This window comes from Dendropsophus ebraccatus, chromosome 13, assembly GCF_027789765.1.
Source record: "Dendropsophus ebraccatus isolate aDenEbr1 chromosome 13, aDenEbr1.pat, whole genome shotgun sequence".
NCBI lineage: Eukaryota > Metazoa > Chordata > Amphibia > Anura > Hylidae > Dendropsophus > Dendropsophus ebraccatus.
In genome coordinates, this window is record NC_091466.1 from 80,070,630 (window position 1) to 80,094,089 (window position 23,460).

At 52.4% G+C, this 23,460-nt stretch overlaps 1 protein-coding gene across 3 annotated transcripts in view; it reads left to right on the top strand.

Annotated features, from left to right (window-relative positions):
• The window catches only part of PPP4R4 (protein phosphatase 4 regulatory subunit 4), a 134,625-nt gene that overhangs the window by 26,196 nt on the left and 84,969 nt on the right, over nucleotides 1-23,460 (top strand). For 2 of the 3 annotated variants that reach the window (XM_069951114.1, XM_069951116.1), the window contains exons 3-4: nucleotides 11,852-11,954; nucleotides 14,611-14,758. In XM_069951114.1, the coding sequence (XP_069807215.1) occupies nucleotides 11,852-11,954; nucleotides 14,611-14,758 (251 nt within the window). Of the gene's footprint in view, nucleotides 1-11,851; nucleotides 11,955-14,610; nucleotides 14,759-23,460 lie in introns of those variants that run through there. The other variant, XM_069951115.1, reaches the window with a different exon arrangement.

Below are 23,460 nucleotides of genomic sequence, written 5' to 3' on the forward strand. Positions count from 1 at the left end.
TGACTGCCGCTCTGTGCCGCACCTCCCCGGATTCCTTATGCCTGACTAACGCTCTGTGCCGCTCCTCCCCGGCTGCCTTATGCCTGACTGCCGCTCTGTGCCGCTCCTCCCCGGCTGCCTTATGCCTGACTGCCGCTCTGTGCCGGTCCTCCCCAGCTGCCTTATACCTGACTGCTGCTCTGTGCCACTCCTCCCTGGCTGCCTTATAACCGACTGACGCTCCTCCCCGACTGCCTTTTACCTGACCGCCTTATAACCCAATGACGCTCCTCCCCGGCTGCCTTATACCTGACCGCCTTATACCTGACTGCCGCTCCTCCCCGGCTGCCTTATACCTGACTGCCGCTCTGTGCCGCTCTTCCCTGGCAGCCTTATACCTGACTGCCGCTCTGTGCCGCTCTTCCCCGGCTGCCTTATACCTGACTGCCGCTCTGTGCCGCTTCTCCCCGGCTGCCTTATACCTGACTGCCGCTCCTCCCCGGCTGCCTTATACCTGACTGCCGCTCTGTGCCACTCCTCCCCGGCTGCCTTATACCTGACTGCCGCTCTGTGCCGCTCCTCCCCGGCTGCCTTATACCTGACTGCCGCTCTGTGCTGCTCCTCCCCGGCTGCCTTATACCTGACTGGCGCTCTGTGCCGCTCCTCCCCGGCTGCCTTATACCTGACTGCCGCTCTGTGCCGCTCCTCCCCGGCTGCCTTATACCTGACTGCCGCTCTGTGCCGCTCCTCCCCGGCTGCCTTATACCTGACTGCCGCTCTGTGCCGCTCCTCCCCGGCTGCCTTATACCTGACTGGCGCTCTGTGCTGCTCCTCCCCGGCTGCCTTATACCTGACTGGCGCTCTGTGCCGCTCCTCCCCGGCTGCCTTATACCTGACTGCCGCTCTGTGCCGCTCCTCCCCGGCTGCCTTATACCTGACTGCCGCTCTGTGCCGCTCCTCCCCGGCTGCCTTATACCTGACTGCCGCTCTGTGCCACTCCTCCCCGGCTGCCTTATACCTGACTGCTGCTCCTCCCCGGCTGCCTTATACCTGACTGCTGCTCCTCCCCGGCTGCCTTATACCTGACTGCCGCTCTGTACCACTCCTCCCCGGCTGCCTTATACCTGACTGCCGCTCTGTGCCGCTCCTCCCCGGCTGCCTTATACCTGACTGCCGCTCCTCCCCGGCTGCCTTATACCTGACTGCCGCTATGTGCCGCTCCTCCCCGGCTGCCTTATACCTGACTGCCGCTCTGTGCCGGTCCTCCCCAGCTGCCTTATACCTGACTGCCGCTCTGTGCCGCTCCTCCCCGGCTGCCTTATACCTGACTGCCGCTCCTCCCCGGCTGCCTTATACCTGACTGCCGCTATGTGCCGCTCCTCCCCGGCTGCCTTATACCTGACTGCCGCTCTGTGCCGGTCCTCCCCAGCTGCCTTATACCTGACTGCCGCTCTGTGCCACTCCTCCCCGGCTGCCTTATACCTGACTGCCGCTCCTCCCCGGCTGCCTTATACCTGACTGCTGCTCTGTGCCACTCCTCCCCGGCTGCCTTATACCTGACTGCCGCTCCTCCCCGACTGCCTTATACCTGACTGCCGCTCTGTGCCGCTCCTCCCCGGCTGCCTTATACCTGACTGCTGCTCCTCCCCGGCTGCCTTATACCTGACTGCCGCTCTGTGCCACTCCTCCCCGGCTGCCTTATACCTGACTGCCGCTCTGTGCCACTCCTCCCCGGCTGCCTTATACCTAACTGCCGCTCTGTGCCGCTCCTCCCAGCTGCCTTATGTGATGTAATGGGGGGGGTTGGCAGCCATGTGTACGGTGTGTGATATAATGGGGGGGGCAGCCATGTGTATGGTGTGTGATGTAATGGGGGGGGGGGGGCAGCCATGTGTACGGTGTGTGATATAATGGGGGGGGGCAGGGGGGGGCAGCCATGTGGTACGGTGTGTGATATAATGGGGGGGGCAGCCATGTGTACGGTGTGTGATTTAAATGGGGGGGGGGCAGCTATGTGTACAGTGTTGTGATATAATGGGGGGGGGGCAGCCATGTGTACAGTGTGTGATATAATGGGGGGGGGGCAGCCATGTGTGACGGTGTGTGATATAATGGGGGGGGCAGCCATGGGTATAATGTGTGATATAATGGGGGGGCAGCCATGTGTACGGTGTGTGATATAATGGGGGGGGCAGCCATGTGTACGGTGTGTGATATAATGGGGGGGGCAGCCATGTGTACAGTGTGTGATATAATGGGGGGGGGGGCAGCCATGTGTACGGTGTGTGATATAATGGGGGGGGGGGCAGCCATGTGTACGGTGTGTGATATAATGGGGGGGGGGCATGTGTACGGTGTGTGATAATGGGGGGGGGGGCAGCCATGTGTACGGTGTGTGATATAATGGGGGGGGCAGCCATGTGTACGGTGTGTGATATAATGGGGGGGGCAGCCATGTGTACGGTGTGTGATATTATGGGGGGGGGGGGCAGCCATGTGTACGGTGTGTGATATAATGGGGGGGGGCAGCCATGTGTACGGTGTGATATAATGGGGGGGGGACAGCCATGTGTACGGTGTGTGATATAATGGGGGGGGCAGCCATGTGTACGGTGTGTGATATAATGGGGGGGGCAGCCATGTGTACGGTGTGTGATATTATGGGGGGGGGGCAGCCATGTGTACGGTGTGTGATATAATGGGGGGGGCAGCCATGTGTACTGTGTGATATAATGGGGGGGGGCCAGCCATGTGTACGGTGTGTGATATAATGGGGGGGGGCAGCCATGTGTATGGTGTGTGATATAATGGGGGGGGCAGCCATGTGTACGGTGTGTGATATAGTGGGGGGCAGCCATGTGTACGGTGTGTGATATAATGGGGGGGGGCAGCCATGTGTGCGGTGTGTGATATAATGGGGGGGGGGGGCAGCCATTTGTATGGTGTGTGATATAATGGGGGGGCAGCCATGTGTACGGTGTGATATAATGGGGGGGGGGCAGCCATGTGTACGGTGTGTGATATAATGGGGGGGCAGCCATGTGTACGGTGTGTGATATAATGGGGGGGGGGGGCAGCCATGTGTACGGTGTGTGATATAATGGGGGGGGTGGCAGCCATGGTGTACGGGTGTGATATAATGTGGGGGGGGCAGCCATGTGTACGGTGTGTGATATAATGGGGGGGGGCAGCCATGTGTACGGTGTGTTATATAGTGGGGGGGGCAGCCATGTGTACGGTGTGTGATATAATGGGGGGGGCAGCCATGTGTACGGTGTGTGATATAATGGGGGGGGGGAAACCATGTGTACGGTGTGTGATATAATGGGGGGGGGGCAGCCATGTGTACGGTGTGTGATATAATGGGGGGGGGCAGCCATGTGTACGGTGTGATATAATGGGGGGGCAGCCATGTGTATGGTGTGTGATATAGTGTGGGGGGGGCAGCCATGTGTACGGTGTGATATAATGGGGGGGGCAGCCATGTGTACGGTGTGTGATATAATGGGGGGGGGGGCAGCCATGTGTACGGTGTGTGATATTAATTGGGGGGAGGCAGCCATGTGTACGGTGTGTGATATAATGGGGGTGGGGGGCAGCCATGTGTATGGTGTGTGATATAATGGTGGGGGGGGCAGCCCTGTGTACGGTGTGTGATATAATGGGGGGAGGCAGCCATGTGTACGGTGTGTGATATAACTGGGGGGGGGGGCATCCATGTGTACGGTGTGTGATTATAATGGGGGGGGCAGCATGTGTACGGTGTGTGATATAATGGGGGGGGGCAGCCATGGTGTACGGTGTGGTGATATAAATGGGGGGGGCAGCCATGTGTTATATGGTGTGGTGATATAATGGGGGGGCAGCCATGTGTGATGGTGTGTGATATAGAATGGGGGGGGCAGCATGTGTACGGTCGTGTGATATAGTGGGGGGGGGGCAGCCATGTGGTACGGTGTGTGATATAATGGGGGGGGGGCAAGCCATGTGGACGGTGTGTTGAGATAATGGGGGGGGGCAGCATGTGTACTGTCATGTGTGATATAATGGGGGGGTTGGCAGCCATGTGTACGGTGTGTGATATAATGGGTGGGGGCAGCCATGTGTACGGTGTGTGATATAATGGGGGGGGCAGCCATGTGTACGGTGTGTGATATAATGGGGGGGGCAGCCATGTGTACGGTGTGTGATATAATGGGGGGGGGGCAGCCATGTGTATGGTGTGTGATATAATGGGGGGGGGCAGCCATGTGTACGGTGTGTGATATAATGGGGGGGGCAGCCATGTGTACGGTGTGTGATATAATGGGGGGGGCAGCCATGTGTACGGTGTGATATAATGGGGGGGGGGGGCAGCCATGTGTACGGTGTGTGATATAATGGGGGGGGGCAGCCATGTGTACGGTGTGTGATATAATGGGGGGGCAGCCATGTGTACGGTGTGTGATATAATGGGGGGGGGGCAGCCATGTGTACGGTGTGTGATATAATGGGGGGGGGCAGCCATGTGTGCGGTGTGTGATATAATGGGGGGGGGCAGCCATGTGTACGGTGTGTGATATAATGGGGGGGGGGCAGCCATGTGTACGGTGTGTGAAAAAAAGGGGGGGGGGCAGCCATGTGTACGGTGTGTGATATAATGGGGGGGGGCAGCCATGTGTACGGTGTGTGATATAATGGGGGGGGGCAGCCATGTGTACGGTGTGTGATATAATGGGGGGGGCAGCCATGTGTACGGTGTGTGATATAATGGGGGTTGGCAGCCATGTGTACGGTGTGTGATATAATGGGGGGGGGGCAGCCATGTGAACGGTGTGTGATATAATGGGGGGGGGCAGCCATGTGTATGGTGTGTGATATAGTGTGGGGGGGGCAGCCATGTGTACGGTGTGATATAATGGGGGGGGGCAGCCATGTGTACGGTGTGTGATATAATGGGGGGGGGGGCAGCCATGTGTACGGTGTGTGATATAATGGGGGGGGGGCAGCCATGTGTACGGTGTGTGATATAAGGGGGGGGGCAGCCATGTGTATGGTGTGTGATATAATGGGGGGGGCAGCCATGTGTACGGTGTGTGATTTAATGGGGGGGGGGGGCAGCTATGTGTACAGTGTGTGATATAATGGGGGGGGCAGCCATGTGTACAGTGTGTGATATAATGGGGGGGGCAGCCATGTGTACAGTGTGTGATATAATGGGGGGGGGGGCAGCCATGTGTACGGTGTGTGATATAATGGGGGGGGCAGCCATGTGTATAATGTGTGATATAATGGGGGGGGCAGCCATGTGTACGGTGTGTGATATAATGGGGGGGCAGCCATGTGTACGGTGTGTGATATAAAAGGGGGGGGGGCAGCCATGTGTACGGTGTGTGATATAATGGGGGGGGGGCAGCATGTGTACGGTGTGTGATATAATGGGGGGGGGCATGTGTACGGTGTGTGATATAATGGGGGGGGGCAGCCATGTGTACGGTGTGTGATATAATGGGGGGGGCAGCCATGTGTACGGTGTGTGATAATGGGGGGGGGGCAGCCATGTGTACGGTGTGTGATATAATGGGGTGGGCAGCCATGTGTACGGTGTGTGATATAATGGGGGGGCAGCATGTGTACGGTGGGTGATATTATGGGGGGGGGGGGCAGCCATGTGTACGGTGTGTGATATAATGGGGGGGGCAGCATGTGTACGGTGTGATATATGGGGGGGGGGAATGTGGTGTGGATAGTAATTGGGGGGGGACCAGCCATGTGTCGGTGTGTGATAAATGGGGGGGGCAGCCATGTGTACGGTGTGTGATATAATGGGGGGGGGCAGCCATGTGTACGGTGTGTGATATAGGGGGGGGGGGGGGCAGCCATGTGTACGGTGTGTGATATAATGGGGGGGCAGCCATGTGTACGGTGTGATAAAATGGCGGGTGGTTGGCAGCCATGTGTACGGTGTGTGATATAATGGGGGGGGGGCAGCCATGTGTACGGTGTGTGATATAATTGGGGGGGGCAGCCATGGTGTACGGTGGTGATATAATGGGGGGGGGGGCAGCATGTGTACGGTGTGTGATATATATGGGGGGGGGGGCAGCCATGTGTACGGTTTGTGTGATATAATGGGGGGGCAGCCATGTGTACGGTGTTGGATATATGGGGGGTGGCAGCCATGTGTACGGTGTGTGATATAATGGGGGGGGCAGCCATGTGTACGGTGTGTGATATAATGGGGGGGGGCAGCCATGTGTACGGTGTGTGATATAATGGGGGGGGCAGCCATGTGTACGGTGTGTGATATAATGGGGGGGGGCAGCCATGTGTACGGTGTTGTGATATAATGGGGGGGGCAGCCATGTGTACGGTGTGTTATATAGTGGGGGGGGCAGCCATGTGTACGGTGTGTGATATAATGGGGGGGGCAGCCATGTGTACGGTGCTGTGATATAATGGGGGGGGGCAAGCCATGTGTACGGTGTGTGATATAATGGGGGGGGGCAGCCATGTGTACGGGTGCTGTGATATAATGGGGGGGGGGCAGCCATGTGTATGGTGTGTGATATAATGTGGGGGGGGCAGCCATGTGTACGGGTGTGATTATATGGGGGGGGGCAGCCATGTGTACGGTGTGTGATATAATGGGGGGGGGGGCAGCCATGTGTACGGTGTGTGATATAATGGGGGGGAGGCAGCCATGTGTACGGTGTGTGATATAATGGGGGGGTTGGCAGCCATGTGTACGGTGTGTGATATAATGGGGGGGGCAGCCATGTGTACGGTGTGTGATATAATGGGGGGGGGCAGCCATGTGTACGGTGTGTGATATAATGGGGGGGGCAGCCATGTGTATGGTGTGTGATATAATGGGGGGGCAGCCATGTGTATGGTGTGTGATATAATGGGGGGGGCAGCCATGTGTACAGTGTGTGATATAGTGGGGGGGGGCAGCCATGTGTACGGTGTGTGATATAATGGGGGGGGGGGCAGCCATGTGTACGGTGTGTGATATAATGGGGGGGGGCAGCCATGTGTACGGTGTGTGATATAATGGGGGGGGGCAGCCATGTGTACGGTGTGTGATATAATGGGGGGGGCAGCCATGTGTACGGTGTGTGATATAATGGGGGGGGGCAGCATGTGTACGGTGTGTGATATAATGGGGGGGGGCAGCCATGTGTACTGGTGTGTGATATAATGGGGGGGGGGGGCAAGCCATGTGTATGGTGTTTGATATAATGGGGGGGGGCAGCCATGTGTACGGTGGTGTGTGATATAATGGGGGGGGGCAGCCATGTGTACGGTGTGTGATATACTGGGGGGGGGGCAGCCATGTGTACGGTGTGATATAATGGGGGGGGGGGCAGCCATGTGTCGGTGTGTGATAATGGGGGGGGGGCAGCCATGTGTACGGTGTGTGATATAATGGGGGGGGGGCAGCCATGTGTACGGTGTGTGATATAATGGGGGGTGGCAGCCATGTGTACGGTGTGTGATATTAATGGGGGGGGCAGCCCATGTGTGCCGGTGGTGGATATAATGGGGGGGGGGGCAGCCATGTGTACGGTTGTGTGATAATATGGGGGGGGCCAGCCATGTGTATGGGGGTGATATAATGCGGCGGGGGGTTTGTGCAGCCATGTGTACGGTGTGTGATATAATGGGGGGGGCAGCCATGTGTACGGTTGTGTGATATAATGGGGGGGGGCAGCCATGTGTACGGTGTGTGATATAATGGGGGGGGCAGCCATGTGTACGGTGTGTGATATAATGGGGGTTGGCAGCCATGTGTACGGTGTGTGATATAATGGGGGGGGCAGCCATGTGAACGGTGTGTGATATAATGGGGGGGGGGGGCAGCCATGTGTACGGTGTGTGATAATGGGGGGGGGCAGCCATGTGTATGGTGTGTGATATAGTGTGGGGGGGGCAGCCATGTGTACGGTGTGATATAATGGGGGGGGGGCAGCCATGTGTACGGTGTGTGATATAATGGGGGGGGGGCAGCCATGTGTACGGTGTGTGATATAATGGGGGGGGCAGCCATGTGTACGGTGTGTGATATAATGGGGGGGCAGCCATGTGTATGGTGTGTGATATAATGGGGGGGGGGGCAGCCATGTGTACGGTGTGTGATATAATGGGGGGGGGCAGCCATGTGTAAGGTGTGTTGATATTATGGGGGGGGCAGCCATGTGTACGGTGTGTGATATAATGGGGGGGGGGCAGCCATGTGTATGGTGTGTGATATAGTGTTGGGGGGGCAGCCATGTGTACGGTGTGTGATATAATGGGGGGGGGGCAGCCATGTGTACGGTGTGTGATATAATGGGGGGGGGGGCAGCCATGTGTACGGTGTGTGATATAATGGGGGGGGCAGCCATGTGTACGGTGTGTGATATAATGGGGGGGCAGCCATGTGTATGGTGTGTGATATAATGGGGGGGGGGGCAGCCATGTGTACGGTGTGTGATATAATGGGGGGGGGCAGCCATGTGTACGGTGTGTGATATTATGGGGGGGGGGGGGCAGCCATGTCCGTATCCTACATTAGATCATGATGTCATAGACCCGCACAGAAGAATAAGAGCACAGAGCTGCCCATCACTTTATTACCTCATACAGTAAAACCAACGCATTTCACTCCCTTACTCCACTCATGGGAGATGTAAAAGTCAATGGGAGAGAGAGCATTTCTGAGGGGAAGGTAGTGACCGATTATAAAACTACAACTCCCATCATGCCCTGATGCGAGATGTGTAGTGTTGGGCAGCACAGCTATAAGGTATATGTCTATGGAGAGAGGCCGGCCCGTCACCCAATGTCCAAGAGATTTCCGGAATTTCTTTATCATATGGAGCCCAGAGATCCATTATTATCACCTGTCCGGTATATAGAGATCCATTATTATCACCTGTCCGGTATATAGAGATCCATTATTATCACCTGTCCGGTATATAGAGATCCATTATTATCACCTGTCCGGTATATAGAGATCCATTATTATCACCTGTCCGGTATATAGAGATCCATTATTATCACCTGTCCGGTATATAGAGATCCATTATTATCACCTGTCCGGTATATAGAGATCCATTATTATCACCTGTCCGGTATATAGAGATCCATTATTATCACCTGTCCGTTATATAGAGATCCATTATTATCACCTGTCCGTTATATAGAGATCCATTATTATCACCTTTCCGGTATATAGAGATCCATTATTATCACCCGTCTGGTATATAGAGATCCATTATTATCACCTGTCCGGTATATAGAGATCCATTATTATCACCCGTCTGGTATATAGAGATCCATTATTATCACACGTCCGGTATATAGAGATCCATTATTATCACCTGTCTGGTATATAGAGATCCATTATTATCACCTGTCCGGTATATAGAGATCCATTATTATCACCCGTCTGGTATATAGAGATCCATTATTATCACACGTCCGGTATATAGAGATCCATTATTATCACCTGTCTGGTATATAGAGATCCATTATTATCACCCGTCCGGTATATAGAGATACAATATTATCACACGTCCGGTATATAGAGATCCATTATTATCACCTGTCTGGTATATAGAGATCCATTATTATCACCCGTCTGGTATATAGAGATCCATTATTATCACCTGTCTGGTATATAGAGATCCATTATTATCACCTGTCCGGTATATAGAGATCCATTATTATCACCTGTCTGGTATATAGAGATCCATTATTATCACCCGTCCGGTATATAGAGATCCATTATTATCACCCGTCCGGTATATAGAGATCCATTATTATCACCTGTCCGGTATATAGAGATCCATTATTATCACCTGTCCGTTATATAGAGATCCATTATTATCACCTTTCCGGTATATAGAGATCCATTATTATCACCCGTCTGGTATATAGAGATCCATTATTATCACCTGTCTGGTATATAGAGATCCATTATTATCACCTGTCCGGTATATAGAGATCCATTATTATCACCCGTCTGGTATATAGAGATCCATTATTATCACACGTCCGGTATATAGAGATCCATTATTATCACCTGTCTGGTATATAGAGATCCATTATTATCACCTGTCCGGTATATAGAGATCCATTATTATCACCCGTCCGGTATATAGAGATACAATATTATCACACGTCTGGTATATAGAGATCCATTATTATCACCTGTCCGGTATATAGAGATCCATTATTATCACCTGTCCGGTATATAGAGATCCATTGTTATCACACATCCGGTATATAGAGATCCATTGTTATCACACATCCGGTATATAGAGATCCATTTTTATCACACGTCCGGTATATAGAGATCCATTATTATCACCCCATCTTGTAGGAGATATAATAGACCCACTCCATTAGGGGGAAATCCAAGAAGATCTTTTCCTTTCCAATTATCTGGTGTCAGAAAGTTATATAGATCTGTAATTTACTTATATACAAAAATCTCCAGTCTTCCAGTAATTATCAGCTGCTGTATCTCCTGCAGGAAGTGGTGTATTCTCTGCAGTCTGACACAGTGCTCTCTGCTGCCACCTCTGTCCATGTCAGGAACTGTCCAGAGCAGCAGCAAATCCCCACAGAAAACCTCTGCTGCTCTGGACAGTTCCTGACATGGACAGAGGTGGCAGCAGAGAGCACTGTGTCAGACTGGAGAGAATACACTACTTCCTGCAGGACAAACAGCAGCTGATAAATATGGGAAGACTAAAGATTATTATACAGGAGTAAATGACAAATCTATATAACTTTCTGACACCAGTTGATTTGAATGAAAAAGATTTTCGCTGGAGTTCTTCTTTAAGAGTTTTGTCAGGTATGGCAGGGTGGCCCCATTTATAGCAGTACGGACATGGACACCATAGTGACGTTCCGGGTTAGCCGCTGCCTGATTGTCCAGTTTGCGGGTGAGGCTGATGCAGGACATCAGGTGTGAACGGCCCCTTATACACAGGCGCTGTGTGCCCCCCTCTGTGGGATGGATATTCTGGATTCTCAGTCACTTTCCCCTGTATTTGCTGAATCAGAGTTGGCGGTATTATTTATTACAGGAGGAACTCCACAGTGGTCGATCGGGGGTTAATAAAGCTTTAATATTCTCATCCAAGCGCTGAGTCACAGCTGCCTTCTAATAGATGTATATATCTCATCCTTACCACTATATACCCCCCTTCCCCTTACATAGCTGGAGCCAGAACACAGCTCTGAGGGACTGAATGCAACCTGCTGTTATATGGGAGGACAGTCTATTAACCCCTACTTAGCCAGTCTGGAACCGCCCTGTACAGTGTGGGGACACATATTGGAGGTGGGGCGGCTCGTCTGTCGCAAAACATAGCAAGGAAAGGGTTAATCTTCCTTCTCTGTGGAAGTAAGTGCCCCCTCCCTCGCTCCGCTGTCTGTGATTCACTGGGATGCCTGGAGAGGCGGCGTGGGACACAATGGCTGCGCAGTGACAGCAGGGTCTCTCCCCGCCATCTATGTGTCTCTGACAGTAGTGTGTAATATGTGGGCTACAATCACCGCAGATAATACACCGTCTGATGAGCCTTAAAGGAGAACTCCACCCTGAGGCGAGCTGAGTATATGGCGGCAGGTTCTCATGATATCACTCAGGTCGGATACACTGTGGATTCCTATCACCTGGGCCCAGTGCTCTGTATGAGGCCCCAGGATGTGCGGCCTAGGCCTGAGGCCTGACCGCAGCCATATTGGGGTCTGGCATCGGTTGTATGACCGCACTGTGTGCACAATCCCCTATATCACCGGCCTCCAGAGCAGAACTCTTTCTCTAAGTTCACACGGTTTATTACGTTCCTGCAGATTTATTTCCGCTCCGGTTGTTTCTGTCTTCCAGCTCCGGCCAGGACATCCAAGGAACCAGCGTGGTGGCCAATCTGCCCGTGCTTATCCGGCAGAATCCTTCCGAGACGCTGAGGAGGGTGGTGCCAAAAATCCGAGTAAGTTCTGTCATTGTATTCACTCTGCACACCAAGGCTACCCATGTGCCCTGGGGGTCCGAGGGGTCCTGCCCCCACAAAATCATGATGAATAGCAAGCCACTTCTGTATAAAACATAGTGTGGGGAGTAAGTGTGAGACGTTCTGTAACAACCACACTGCGGAGAGGGGTCAGGGCTCGTCCATTTACTGGCAAAGTCATTAAAGGCGCCACGGCTGTGGCATCCAGGTATAAGGGACAGAATGGTACAGACTATTATAAAATGGCGGCTGATACCAGGCTGATACCATATCACTGGCGGCTGATACCATATCACTGGCGGCTGATACCATATCACTGGCGGCTGATACCATATCACTGGCGGCTGATACCATATCACTGGCGGCTGATACCATATCACTGGCGGCTGATACCATATCACTGGCGGCTGATACCATATCACTGGCGGCTGATACCATATCACTGGCGGCTGATACCATATCACTGGCGGCTGATACCATATCACTGGCGGCTGATACCATATTGCATAGTTTCCCCATGGACGCCAGTCTGTCTCCCGTCCCTGGAAGCGGTAGCGTTATTTCTTGGTGATTCTGCCAGGATGTTCTGTTCTCACCATCTTCTAGACGCGGCTTTGGAGTTGAGCCTCCCTACGATTGCCATAGTAACAGACAAATTACCTCACAGACAGCTGTAGCGCCATAAAGCGACTTTGAGACGCTGAAACTTTAATTTATTGTGATTTTCAGTAAGTTGTGACATGAGGCTGAGCCTCAGTCCTCCCTTCATGTTCCTAGGAGTGTGAGGCGGCTGGATGTGCCCAGACAGGGAGGCCGGGCATCCTGGGGTACATAGGGGGCTGTAATCCTGGGGTACATAGGGGGCTGTAATCCTGGGGTACATGGTGGGGGGGGGGTGCTGTAATCCTGGGGTACATGGAGGGTTCTGTAATCCTGGGGTACATGGTGGGGGTGGGGGGGGTGCTGTAATCCTGGGGTACATGGCGGGGTGCTGTAATCCTGGGGTACATGGTGGGGGGGGTGCTGTAATCCTGGGGTACATGGAGGGTGTTGTAATCCTGGGGTACATGGAGGGTGCTGTAATCCTGGGGTACATGGTGGAGGGTGCTGTAATCCTGGGGTACATGGAGGGTTCTGTAATCCTGGGGTACATGGTGAGGGTGGGGGGTGCTGTAATCCTGGGGTACATGGTGGGGGGTTCTGTAATCCTGGGGTACATGGTGGGGGTGGGGGGGTGCTGTAATCCTGGGGTACATGGAGGGTGCTGTAATCCTGGGGTACATGGTGGGGGGGTGCTGTAATCCTGGGGTACATGGTGGGGGGGGGCTGTAATCCTGGGGTACATGGTGGGGGGGGGGGGGTGCTGTAATCCTGGGGTACATGGAGGGTGCTGTAATCCTGGGGTACATGGTGGGGGTGTGCTGTAATCCTGGGGTACATGGAGGGTGCTGTAATCCTGGGGTACATGGTGGGGGTGTGCTGTAATCCTGGGGTACATGGGGGGTGCTGTAATCCTGGGGTACATGGTGGGGGGGGGTGCTGTAATCCTGGGGTACATGGAGGGTTCTGTAATCCTGGGGTACATGGAGGGTGCTGTAATCCTGGGGTACATGGTGGGGGTGTGCTGTAATCCTGGGGTACATGGGGGGTGCTGTAATCCTGGGGTACATGGTGGGGGGGGGGTGCTGTAATCCTGGGGTACATGGAGGGTTCTGTAATCCTGGGGTACATGGTGGGGGGGGGGTGCTGTAGTCCTGGGGTACATGGAGGGTTCTGTAATCCTGGGGTACATGGAGGGTGCTGTAATCCTGGGGTACATGGTGGGGGTGTGCTGTAATCCTGGGGTACATGGGGGGTGCTGTAATCCTGGGGTACATGGTGGGGGGGGGGTGCTGTAATCCTGGGGTACATGGAGGGTTCTGTAATCCTGGGGTACATGGAGGGTGCTGTAATCCTGGGGTAAATGGTGGGGGTGTGCTGTAATCCTGCTGTAATCCTGGGGTGCATGGTGGGGGGGGTGCTGTAATCCTGGGGTACATGGTGGGGGGGTGCTGTAATCCTGGGGTACATGGTGGGGGGACTGTAATCCTGGGGTACATGGTGGTGGGGGGTGCTGTAATCCTGGGGTACATGGTGGGGGGACTGTAATCCTGGACTACATGGTGGGGGGGGGCTGTAATCCTGGGGTACATGGTGGGGGGTGCTGTAATCCTGGGGTACATGGTGTGTGGGGGGTGCTTTAATCCTGGGGTACATGGTGGGGGGTGCTGTAATCCTGGGGTACATGGTGGGGGGTGCTGTAATCCTGGGGTACATGGTGGGGGGACTGTAATCCTGGGGTACATGGTGTGGGAGGGGGTGCTGTAATCCTGGTGTACATGGGGGTTCTGTAATCCTGGGGTACATGGTGGGGGGTGCTGTAATCCTGGGGTACATGGTGGGGGTGCTGTAATCCTGGGGTACATGGTGGGGGGTGCTGTATAATATTGCCAACTCTGAAAACCACTCCAAAAAATTAATTATATACATTATAATGGAGGATCCAGAGTGGCAGGAAGTAATGGACAGTAATGTGCTGAGATATCAGACAGCCGATCACATTGTCTAACATTCTTCTATGTCCCCTTGCTGACAGGAGGTTCTCCATGTTGCAGGAGTAGAAATGCAGCTGACGGCAGCGTATTCCTTCCTGACCATACTACAAGAGGAGTCCATCCCCGTCCATTCATATTGCCTGTCCTTCCTACAAATCATCCTTCAGAATCTAGAGCACAGAGATATCGGTGAGAAACATAATACTGCCTTTATATACATGAATATAACTACTATAATACTGCCCCCTATATACAGGAATATAACTACTATAATACTGCCCCCTATATACAGGGATATAACTACTATAATACTGCCCCTATATACAGGAATATAACTACTATAATACTGCCCCCTATATACAGGAATATAACTACTATAACACTGCTCCTATATACAGGAATATAACTACTATAATACGAACTGGAGAGAATGGAACGGCTGCACATCCCATCTATGGCTGATACTAATGCCGCCAGGCCTATATTAAAAATCAACACCAGAGTGTCTGTATATGAATTGATCAAACCATATTGCCCCGTGTACCACCGCGCAGGTCCTCTGGTCCACACGGGTCCCTACGCTAACTCCACACCGTGTCGGTCAGCGACCGCCAACCCCGCAAAGCGTGCACGTGCAGGGAAGGGAGGCCATGGAACGGCCCTGCAACCCCAATGTCACAGGACCAGACCCAAAAAGCCCCACCAAAACCCAGCCAGCACCACCGGCGGGGAAGGCTGCCCCCAAACGACACAAGTATGGATATGGTATACACTTACCATTGCTGCTCTCACAGAATGGGGAAGACATAGGGTCCAGACATGTGAGCACAGACATATCCTGCTAATTTTGGTCATGTGGGTCTTATAAAGGAGTGCTAGCTGTTCAGAGAGGGAGAATTGCAAAACACGAACTGGAGAGAATGGAACGGCTGCACATCCCATCTATGGCTGATACTAATGCCGCCAGGCCTATATTAAAAATCAACACCAGAGTGTCTGTATATGAATTGATCAAACCATATTGCCCCGTGTACCACCGCGCAGGTCCTCTGGTCCACACGGGTCCCTACGCTAACTCCACACCGTGTCGGTCAGCGACCGCCAACCCCGCAAAGCGTGCACGTGCAGGGAAGGGAGGCCATGGAACGGCCCTGCAACCCCAATGTCACAGGACCAGACCCAAAAAGCCCCACCAAAACCCAGCCAGCACCACCGGCGGGGAAGGCTGCCCCCAAACGACACAAGTATGGATATGGTATTACACTTACCATTGCTGCTCTCACAGAATGGGGAAGACATAGGGTCCAGACATGTGAGCACAGACATATCCTGCTAATTTTGGTCATGTGGGTCTTATAAAGGAGTGCTAGCTGTTCAAAGAGGGAGAATTGCAAAACACGAACTGGAGAGAATGGAACGGCTGCACATCCCATCTATGGCTGATACTAATGCCGCCAGGCCTATATTAAAAATCAACACCAGAGTGTCTGTATGTGAATTGATCAAACCATATTGCCCCGTGTACCACCGCGCAGGTCCTCTGGTCCACACGGGTCCCTACGCTAACTCCACACCGTGTCGGTCAGCGACCGCCAACCCCGCAAAGCGTGCACGTGCAGGGAAGGGAGGCCATGGAACGGCCCTGCAACCCCAATGTCACAGGACCAGACCCAAAAAGCCCCACCAAAACCCAGCCAGCACCACCGGCGGGGAAGGCTGCCCCCAAACGACACAAGTATGGATATGGTATTACACTTACCATTGCTGCTCTCACAGAATGGGGAAGACATAGGGTCCAGACATGTGAGCACAGACATATCCTGCTAATTTTGGTCATGTGGGTCTTATAAAGGAGTGCTAGCTGTTCAAAGAGGGAGAATTGCAAAACACGAACTGGAGAGAATGGAACGGCTGCACATCCCATCTATGGCTGATACTAATGCCGCCAGGCCTATATTAAAAATCAACACCAGAGTGTCTGTATATGAATTGATCAAACCATATTGCCCCGTGTACCACCGCGCAGGTCCTCTGGTCCACACGGGTCCCTACGCTAACTCCACACCGTGTCGGTCAGCGACCGCCAACCCCGCAAAGCGTGCACGTGCAGGGAAGGGAGGCCATGGAACGGCCCTGCAACCCCAATGTCACAGGACCAGACCCAAAAAGCCCCACCAAAACCCAGCCAGCACCACCGGCGGGGAAGGCTGCCCCCAAACGACACAAGTATGGATATGGTATTACACTTACCATTGCTGCTCTCACAGAATGGGGAAGACATAGGGTCCAGACATGTGAGCACAGACATATCCTGCTAATTTTGGTCATGTGGGTCTTATAAAGGAGTGCTAGCTGTTCAGAGAGGGAGAATTGCAAAACACGAACTGGAGAGAATGGAACGGCTGCACATCCCATCTATGGCTGATACTAATGCCGCCAGGCCTATATTAAAAATCAACACCAGAGTGTCTGTATATGAATTGATCAAACCATATTGCCCCGTGTACCACCGCGCAGGTCCTCTGGTCCACACGGGTCCCTACGCTAACTCCACACCGTGTCGGTCAGCGACCGCCAACCCCGCAAAGCGTGCACGTGCAGGGAAGGGAGGCCATGGAACGGCCCTGCAACCCCAATGTCACAGGACCAGACCCAAAAAGCCCCACCAAAACCCAGCCAGCACCACCGGCGGGGAAGGCTGCCCCCAAACGACACAAGTATGGATATGGTATTACACTTACCATTGCTGCTCTCACAGAATGGGGAAGACATAGGGTCCAGACATGTGAGCACAGACATATCCTGCTAATTTTGGTCATGTGGGTCTTATAAAGGAGTGCTAGCTGTTCAGAGAGGGAGAATTGCAAAACACGAACTGGAGAGAATGGAACGGCTGCACATCCCATCTATGGCTGATACTAATGCCGCCAGGCCTATATTAAAAATCAACACCAGAGTGTCTGTATATGAATTGATCAAACCATATTGCCCCGTGTACCACCGCGCAGGTCCTCTGGTCCACACGGGTCCCTACGCTAACTCCACACCGTGTCGGTCAGCGACCGCCAACCCCGCAAAGCGTGCACGTGCAGGGAAGGGAGGCCATGGAACGGCCCTGCAACCCCAATGTCACAGGACCAGACCCAAAAGCCCCACCAAAACCCAGCCAGCACCACCGGCGGGGAAGGCTGCCCCCAAACGACACAAGTATGGATATGGTATTACACTTACCATTGCTGCTCTCACAGAATGGGGAAGACATAGGGTCCAGACATGTGAGCACAGACATATCCTGCTAATTTTGGTCATGTGGGTCTTATAAAGGAGTGCTAGCTGTTCAGAGAGGGAGAATTGCAAAACACGAACTGGAGAGAATGGAACGGCTGCACATCCCATCTATGGCTGATACTAATGCCGCCAGGCCTATATTAAAAATCAACACCAGAGTGTCTGTATATGAATTGATCAAACCATATTGCCCCGTGTACCACCGCGCAGGTCCTCTGGTCCACACGGGTCCCTACGCTAACTCCACACCGTGTCGGTCAGCGACCGCCAACCCCGCAAAGCGTGCACGTGCAGGGAAGGGAGGCCATGGAACGGCCCTGCAACCCCAATGTCACAGGACCAGACCCAAAAAGCCCCACCAAAACCCAGCCAGCACCACCGGCGGGGAAGGCTGCCCCCAAACGACACAAGTATGGATATGGTATTACACTTACCATTGCTGCTCTCACAGAATGGGGAAGACATAGGGTCCAGACATGTGAGCACAGACATATCCTGCTAATTTTGGTCATGTGGGTCTTATAAAGGAGTGCTAGCTGTTCCCTCCTGTTTTTTTCCCATTCTGTTTGCTGCAGCTATGGTGAGCGCAATACCTTATCCAGACTTGTGCTGCTTGGGGGCGACCTTCTCCGCCGGCGGTGCTGGCCGGGTTCTGGTGTGGTGTTTTTGGGTCTGGTCCTGTGGCATGGGGGTCGCAGGGCCGTCCCATGGCCCCCGTTCCCTGGCTGTGCACGCCTGCGGGGTTGGTGGCCACTGACTGGCACGGTGTGGACTTAGTGTAGGGACCCATGTGTATCAGATACCGGCACGAGGTACATGGGGCAGTATGGCTTGATCAATTCATACACAAAATTCTGATGTGTTTTTTATTTAGCCAAGCGGCACTAGTATCAGCCATAGGTGTGATGTGCAGCACTCTGTTTCTTCCCTGAGCCACATTTTGTTTCTCTCTTTTCTCCGTGTTTTGCACTCCTCCTGGTGAGACCCACATGACCGCTATTAGCGGGGGACACCTGAGTGCACATGGTTTTAATCCCTCCTGTTTTTTTTCCCATTCTGTTTGCTGCAGCTATGGTGAGCGCAATACCTTATCCAGACTTGTGCTGCTTGGGGGCGACCTTCTCCGCCGGCGGTGCTGGCCGGGTTCTGGTGTGGTGTTTTTGGGTCTGGTCCTGTGGCATGGGGGTCGCAGGGCCGTCCCATGGCCCCCGTTCCCTGGCTGTGCACGCCTGCGGGGTTGGTGGCCACTGACTGGCACGGTGTGGACTTAGTGTAGGGACCCATGTGTATCAGATACCGGCACGAGGTACATGGGGCAGTATGGCTTGATCAATTCATACACAAAATTCTGATGTGTTTTTTATTTAGCCAAGCGGCACTAGTATCAGCCATAGGTGTGATGTGCAGCACTCTGTTTCTTCCCTGAGCCACATTTTGTTTCTCTCTTTTCTCCGTGTTTTGCACTCCTCCTGGTGAGACCCACATGACCGCTATTAGCGGGGGACACCTGAGTGCACATGGTTTTAATCCCTCCTGTTTTTTTCCCATTCTGTTTGCTGCAGCTATGGTGAGCGCAATACCTTATCCAGACTTGTGCTGCTTGGGGGCGACCTTCTCCGCCGGCGGTGCTGGCCGGGTTCTGGTGTGGTGTTTTTGGGTCTGGTCCTGTGGCATGGGGGTCGCAGGGCCGTCCCATGGCCCCCGTTCCCTGGCTGTGCACGCCTGCGGGGTTGGTGGCCACTGACTGGCACGGTGTGGACTTAGTGTAGGGACCCATGTGTATCAGATACCGGCACGAGGTACATGGGGCAGTATGGCTTGATCAATTCATACACAAAATTCTGATGTGTTTTTTATTTAGCCAAGCGGCACTAGTATCAGCCATAGGTGTGATGTGCAGCACTCTGTTTCTTCCCTGAGCCACATTTTGTTTCTCTCTTTTCTCCGTGTTTTTGCACTCCTCCTGGTGAGACCCACATGACCGCTATTAGCGGGGGACACCTGAGTGCACATGGTTTTAATCCCTCCTGTTTTTTTCCCATTCTGTTTGCTGCAGCTATGGTGAGCGCAATACCTTATCCAGACTTGTGCTGCGTGGGGGCGACCTTCTCCGCCGGCGGTGCTGGCCGGGTTCTGGTGTGGTGTTTTTGGGTCTGGTCCTGTGGCATGGGGGTCGCAGGGCCGTCCCATGGCCCCCGTTCCCTGGCTGTGCACGCCTGCGGGGTTGGTGGCCACTGACTGGCACGGTGTGGACTTAGTGTAGGGACCCATGTGTATCAGATACCGGCACGAGGTACATGGGGCAGTATGGCTTGATCAATTCATACACAAAATTCTGATGTGTTTTTTTATTTAGCCAAGCGGCACTAGTATCAGCCATAGGTGTGATGTGCAGCACTCTGTTTCTTCCCTGAGCCACATTTTGTTTCTCTCTTTTCTCCGTGTTTTGCACTCCTCCTGGTGAGACCCACATGACCGCTATTAGCGGGGGACACCTGAGTGCACATGGTTTTAATCCCTCCTGTTTTTTTTCCCATTCTGTTTTGCTGCAGCTATGGTGAGCGCAATACCTTATCCAGACTTGTGCTGCTTGGGGGCGACCTTCTCCGCCGGCGGTGCTGGCCGGGTTCTGGTGTGGTGTTTTTGGGTCTGGTCCTGTGGCATGGGGGTCGCAGGGCCGTCCCATGGCCCCCGTTCCCTGGCTGTGCACGCCTGCGGGGTTGGTGGCCACTGACTGGCACGGTGTGGACTTAGTGTAGGGACCCATGTGTATCAGATACCGGCACGAGGTACATGGGGCAGTATGGCTTGATCAATTCATACACAAAATTCTGATGTGTTTTTTATTTAGCCAAGCGGCACTAGTATCAGCCATAGGTGTGATGTGCAGCACTCTGTTTCTTCCCTGAGCCACATTTTGTTTCTCTCTTTTCTCCGTGTTTTGCACTCCTCCTGGTGAGACCCACATGACCGCTATTAGCGGGGGACACCTGAGTGCACATGGTTTTAATCCCTCCTGTTTTTTTTTCCCATTCTGTTTGCTGCAGCTATGGTGAGCGCAATACCTTATCCAGACTTGTGCTGCTTGGGGGCGACCTTCTCCGCCGGCGGTGCTGGCCGGGTTCTGGTGTGGTGTTTTTGGGTCTGGTCCTGTGGCATGGGGGTCGCAGGGCCGTCCCATGGCCCCCGTTCCCTGGCTGTGCACGCCTGCGGGGTTGGTGGCCACTGACTGGCACGGTGTGGACTTAGTGTAGGGACCCATGTGTATCAGATACCGGCACGAGGTACATGGGGCAGTATGGCTTGATCAATTCATACACAAAATTCTGATGTGTTTTTTATTTAGCCAAGCGGCACTAGTATCAGCCATAGGTGTGATGTGCAGCACTCTGTTTCTTCCCTGAGCCACATAACTACTATAATACTGCCCCCTATATACAGGGATATAACTACTATAATACTGCTCCTATATACAGGAATATACTACTATAATACTGCCCCCTATATACTGGGATATAACTACTATAATACTGCCCCCTATATACAGGAATATAACTACTATAATACTGCTCCTATATACAGGAATATACTACTATAATACTGCTCCTATATACAGGAATATAACTACTATAATACTGCCCCTATATACAGGAATATAACTACTATAATACTGCTCCTATATACAGGGATATAACTACTATAATACTGCTCCCTATATACAGGGATATAACTACTATAATACTGCTCATATATACAGGAATATAACTACTATAATACTGCTCCTATATACAGGGATATAACTACTATAATACTGCTCCTATATACAGGAATATAACTACTATAATACTGCTCCTATATACAGGGATATACTACTATAATACTGCTCCTATATACAGGAATATAACTACTATAATACTGCTTCTATATACAGGGATATAACTACTATAATACTGCTCCTATATACAGGAATATAACTACTATAATACTGCCCCTATATACAGGAATATAACTACTATAATACTGCTCCTATATACAGGAATATACTACTATAATACTGCTCCTATATACAGGAATATAACTACTATAATACTGCTCCTATATACAGGGATATAACTACTATAATACTGCTCCTATATACAGGGATATAACTACTATAATACTGCTCCTATATACAGGGATATAACTACTATAATACTGCTCCTATATACAAGAATATAACTACTATAATGCGGTTAAGGGAAGAAACAGAGTGCTGCACCTCACACCCATGGCTGATACTAGTGCCCCTAGGCTAAATAAAAAACACATCAGAATTTTGTGTATGAATTGATCAAGCCATACTGCCCCATGTACCTCGTGCCGGTATCTGATACACATGGGTCCCTACACTAAGTCCACACCGTGCCAGTCAGTGGCCACCAACCCCGCAGGCGTGCACAGCCAGGGAACGGGGGCCATGGGACGGCCCTGCGACCCCCATGCCACAGGACCAGACCCAAAAACACCACACCAGAACCCGGCCAGCACCGCCAAGCGGCACTAGTATCAGCCATAGGTGTGAGGTGCAGCACTCTGTTTCTTCCCTGAGCCACATTTTGTTTCTCTCTTTTCTCCGTGTATTGCACTCCTCCTGGTGAGACCCACATGACCGCAATTAGCAGGAGACACCTGAGTGCACATGGTTTTAATCCCTCCTGTTTTTTTTCCCATTCTGTTTGCTGCAGCTATGGTGAGCGCAATACCTTATCCAGACTTGTGCTGCTTGGGGGCGACCTTCTCCGCCGGCGGTGCTGGCCGGGTTCTGGTGTGGTGTTTTTGGGTCTGGTCCTGTGGCATGGGGGTCGCAGGGCCGTCCCATGGCCCCCGTTCCCTGGCTGTGCACGCCTGCGGGGTTGGTGGCCGCTGACTGGCACGGTGTGGACTTAGTGTAGGGACCCATGTGTATCAGATACCGGCACGAGGTACATGGGGCAGTATGGCTTGATCAATTCATACACAAAATTCTGATGTGTTTTTTATTTAGCCAAGCGGCACTAGTATCAGCCATAGGTGTGATGTGCAGCACTCTGTTTCTTCCCTGAGCCATAACTACTATAATACTGCCCCCTATATACAGGGATATAACTACTATAATACTGCTCCTATATACAGGGATATAACTACTATAATACTGCCCCTATATACAGGAATATACTACTATAATACTGCTCCTATATACAGGAATATAACTACTATAATACTGCCTCCTATATACAGGAATATAACTACTATAATACCGCCTCCTATATACAGGAATATAACTACTATACTACTGCTCCTATATACAGGAATATAACTACTATAATACTGCTCCTATATACAGGAATATAACTACTATAATACTGCTCCTATATACATGAATATAACTACTATAATACTGCCCCCTATATACAGGGATATAACTACTATAACACTGCTCCTATATACAGGGATATAACTACTATAATACTGCTCCTATATACAGGAATATAACTACTATAATACTGCTCCTATATACATGAATATAACTACTATAATACTGCCCCTATATACAGGAATATAACTACTATAATACTGCTCCCTAT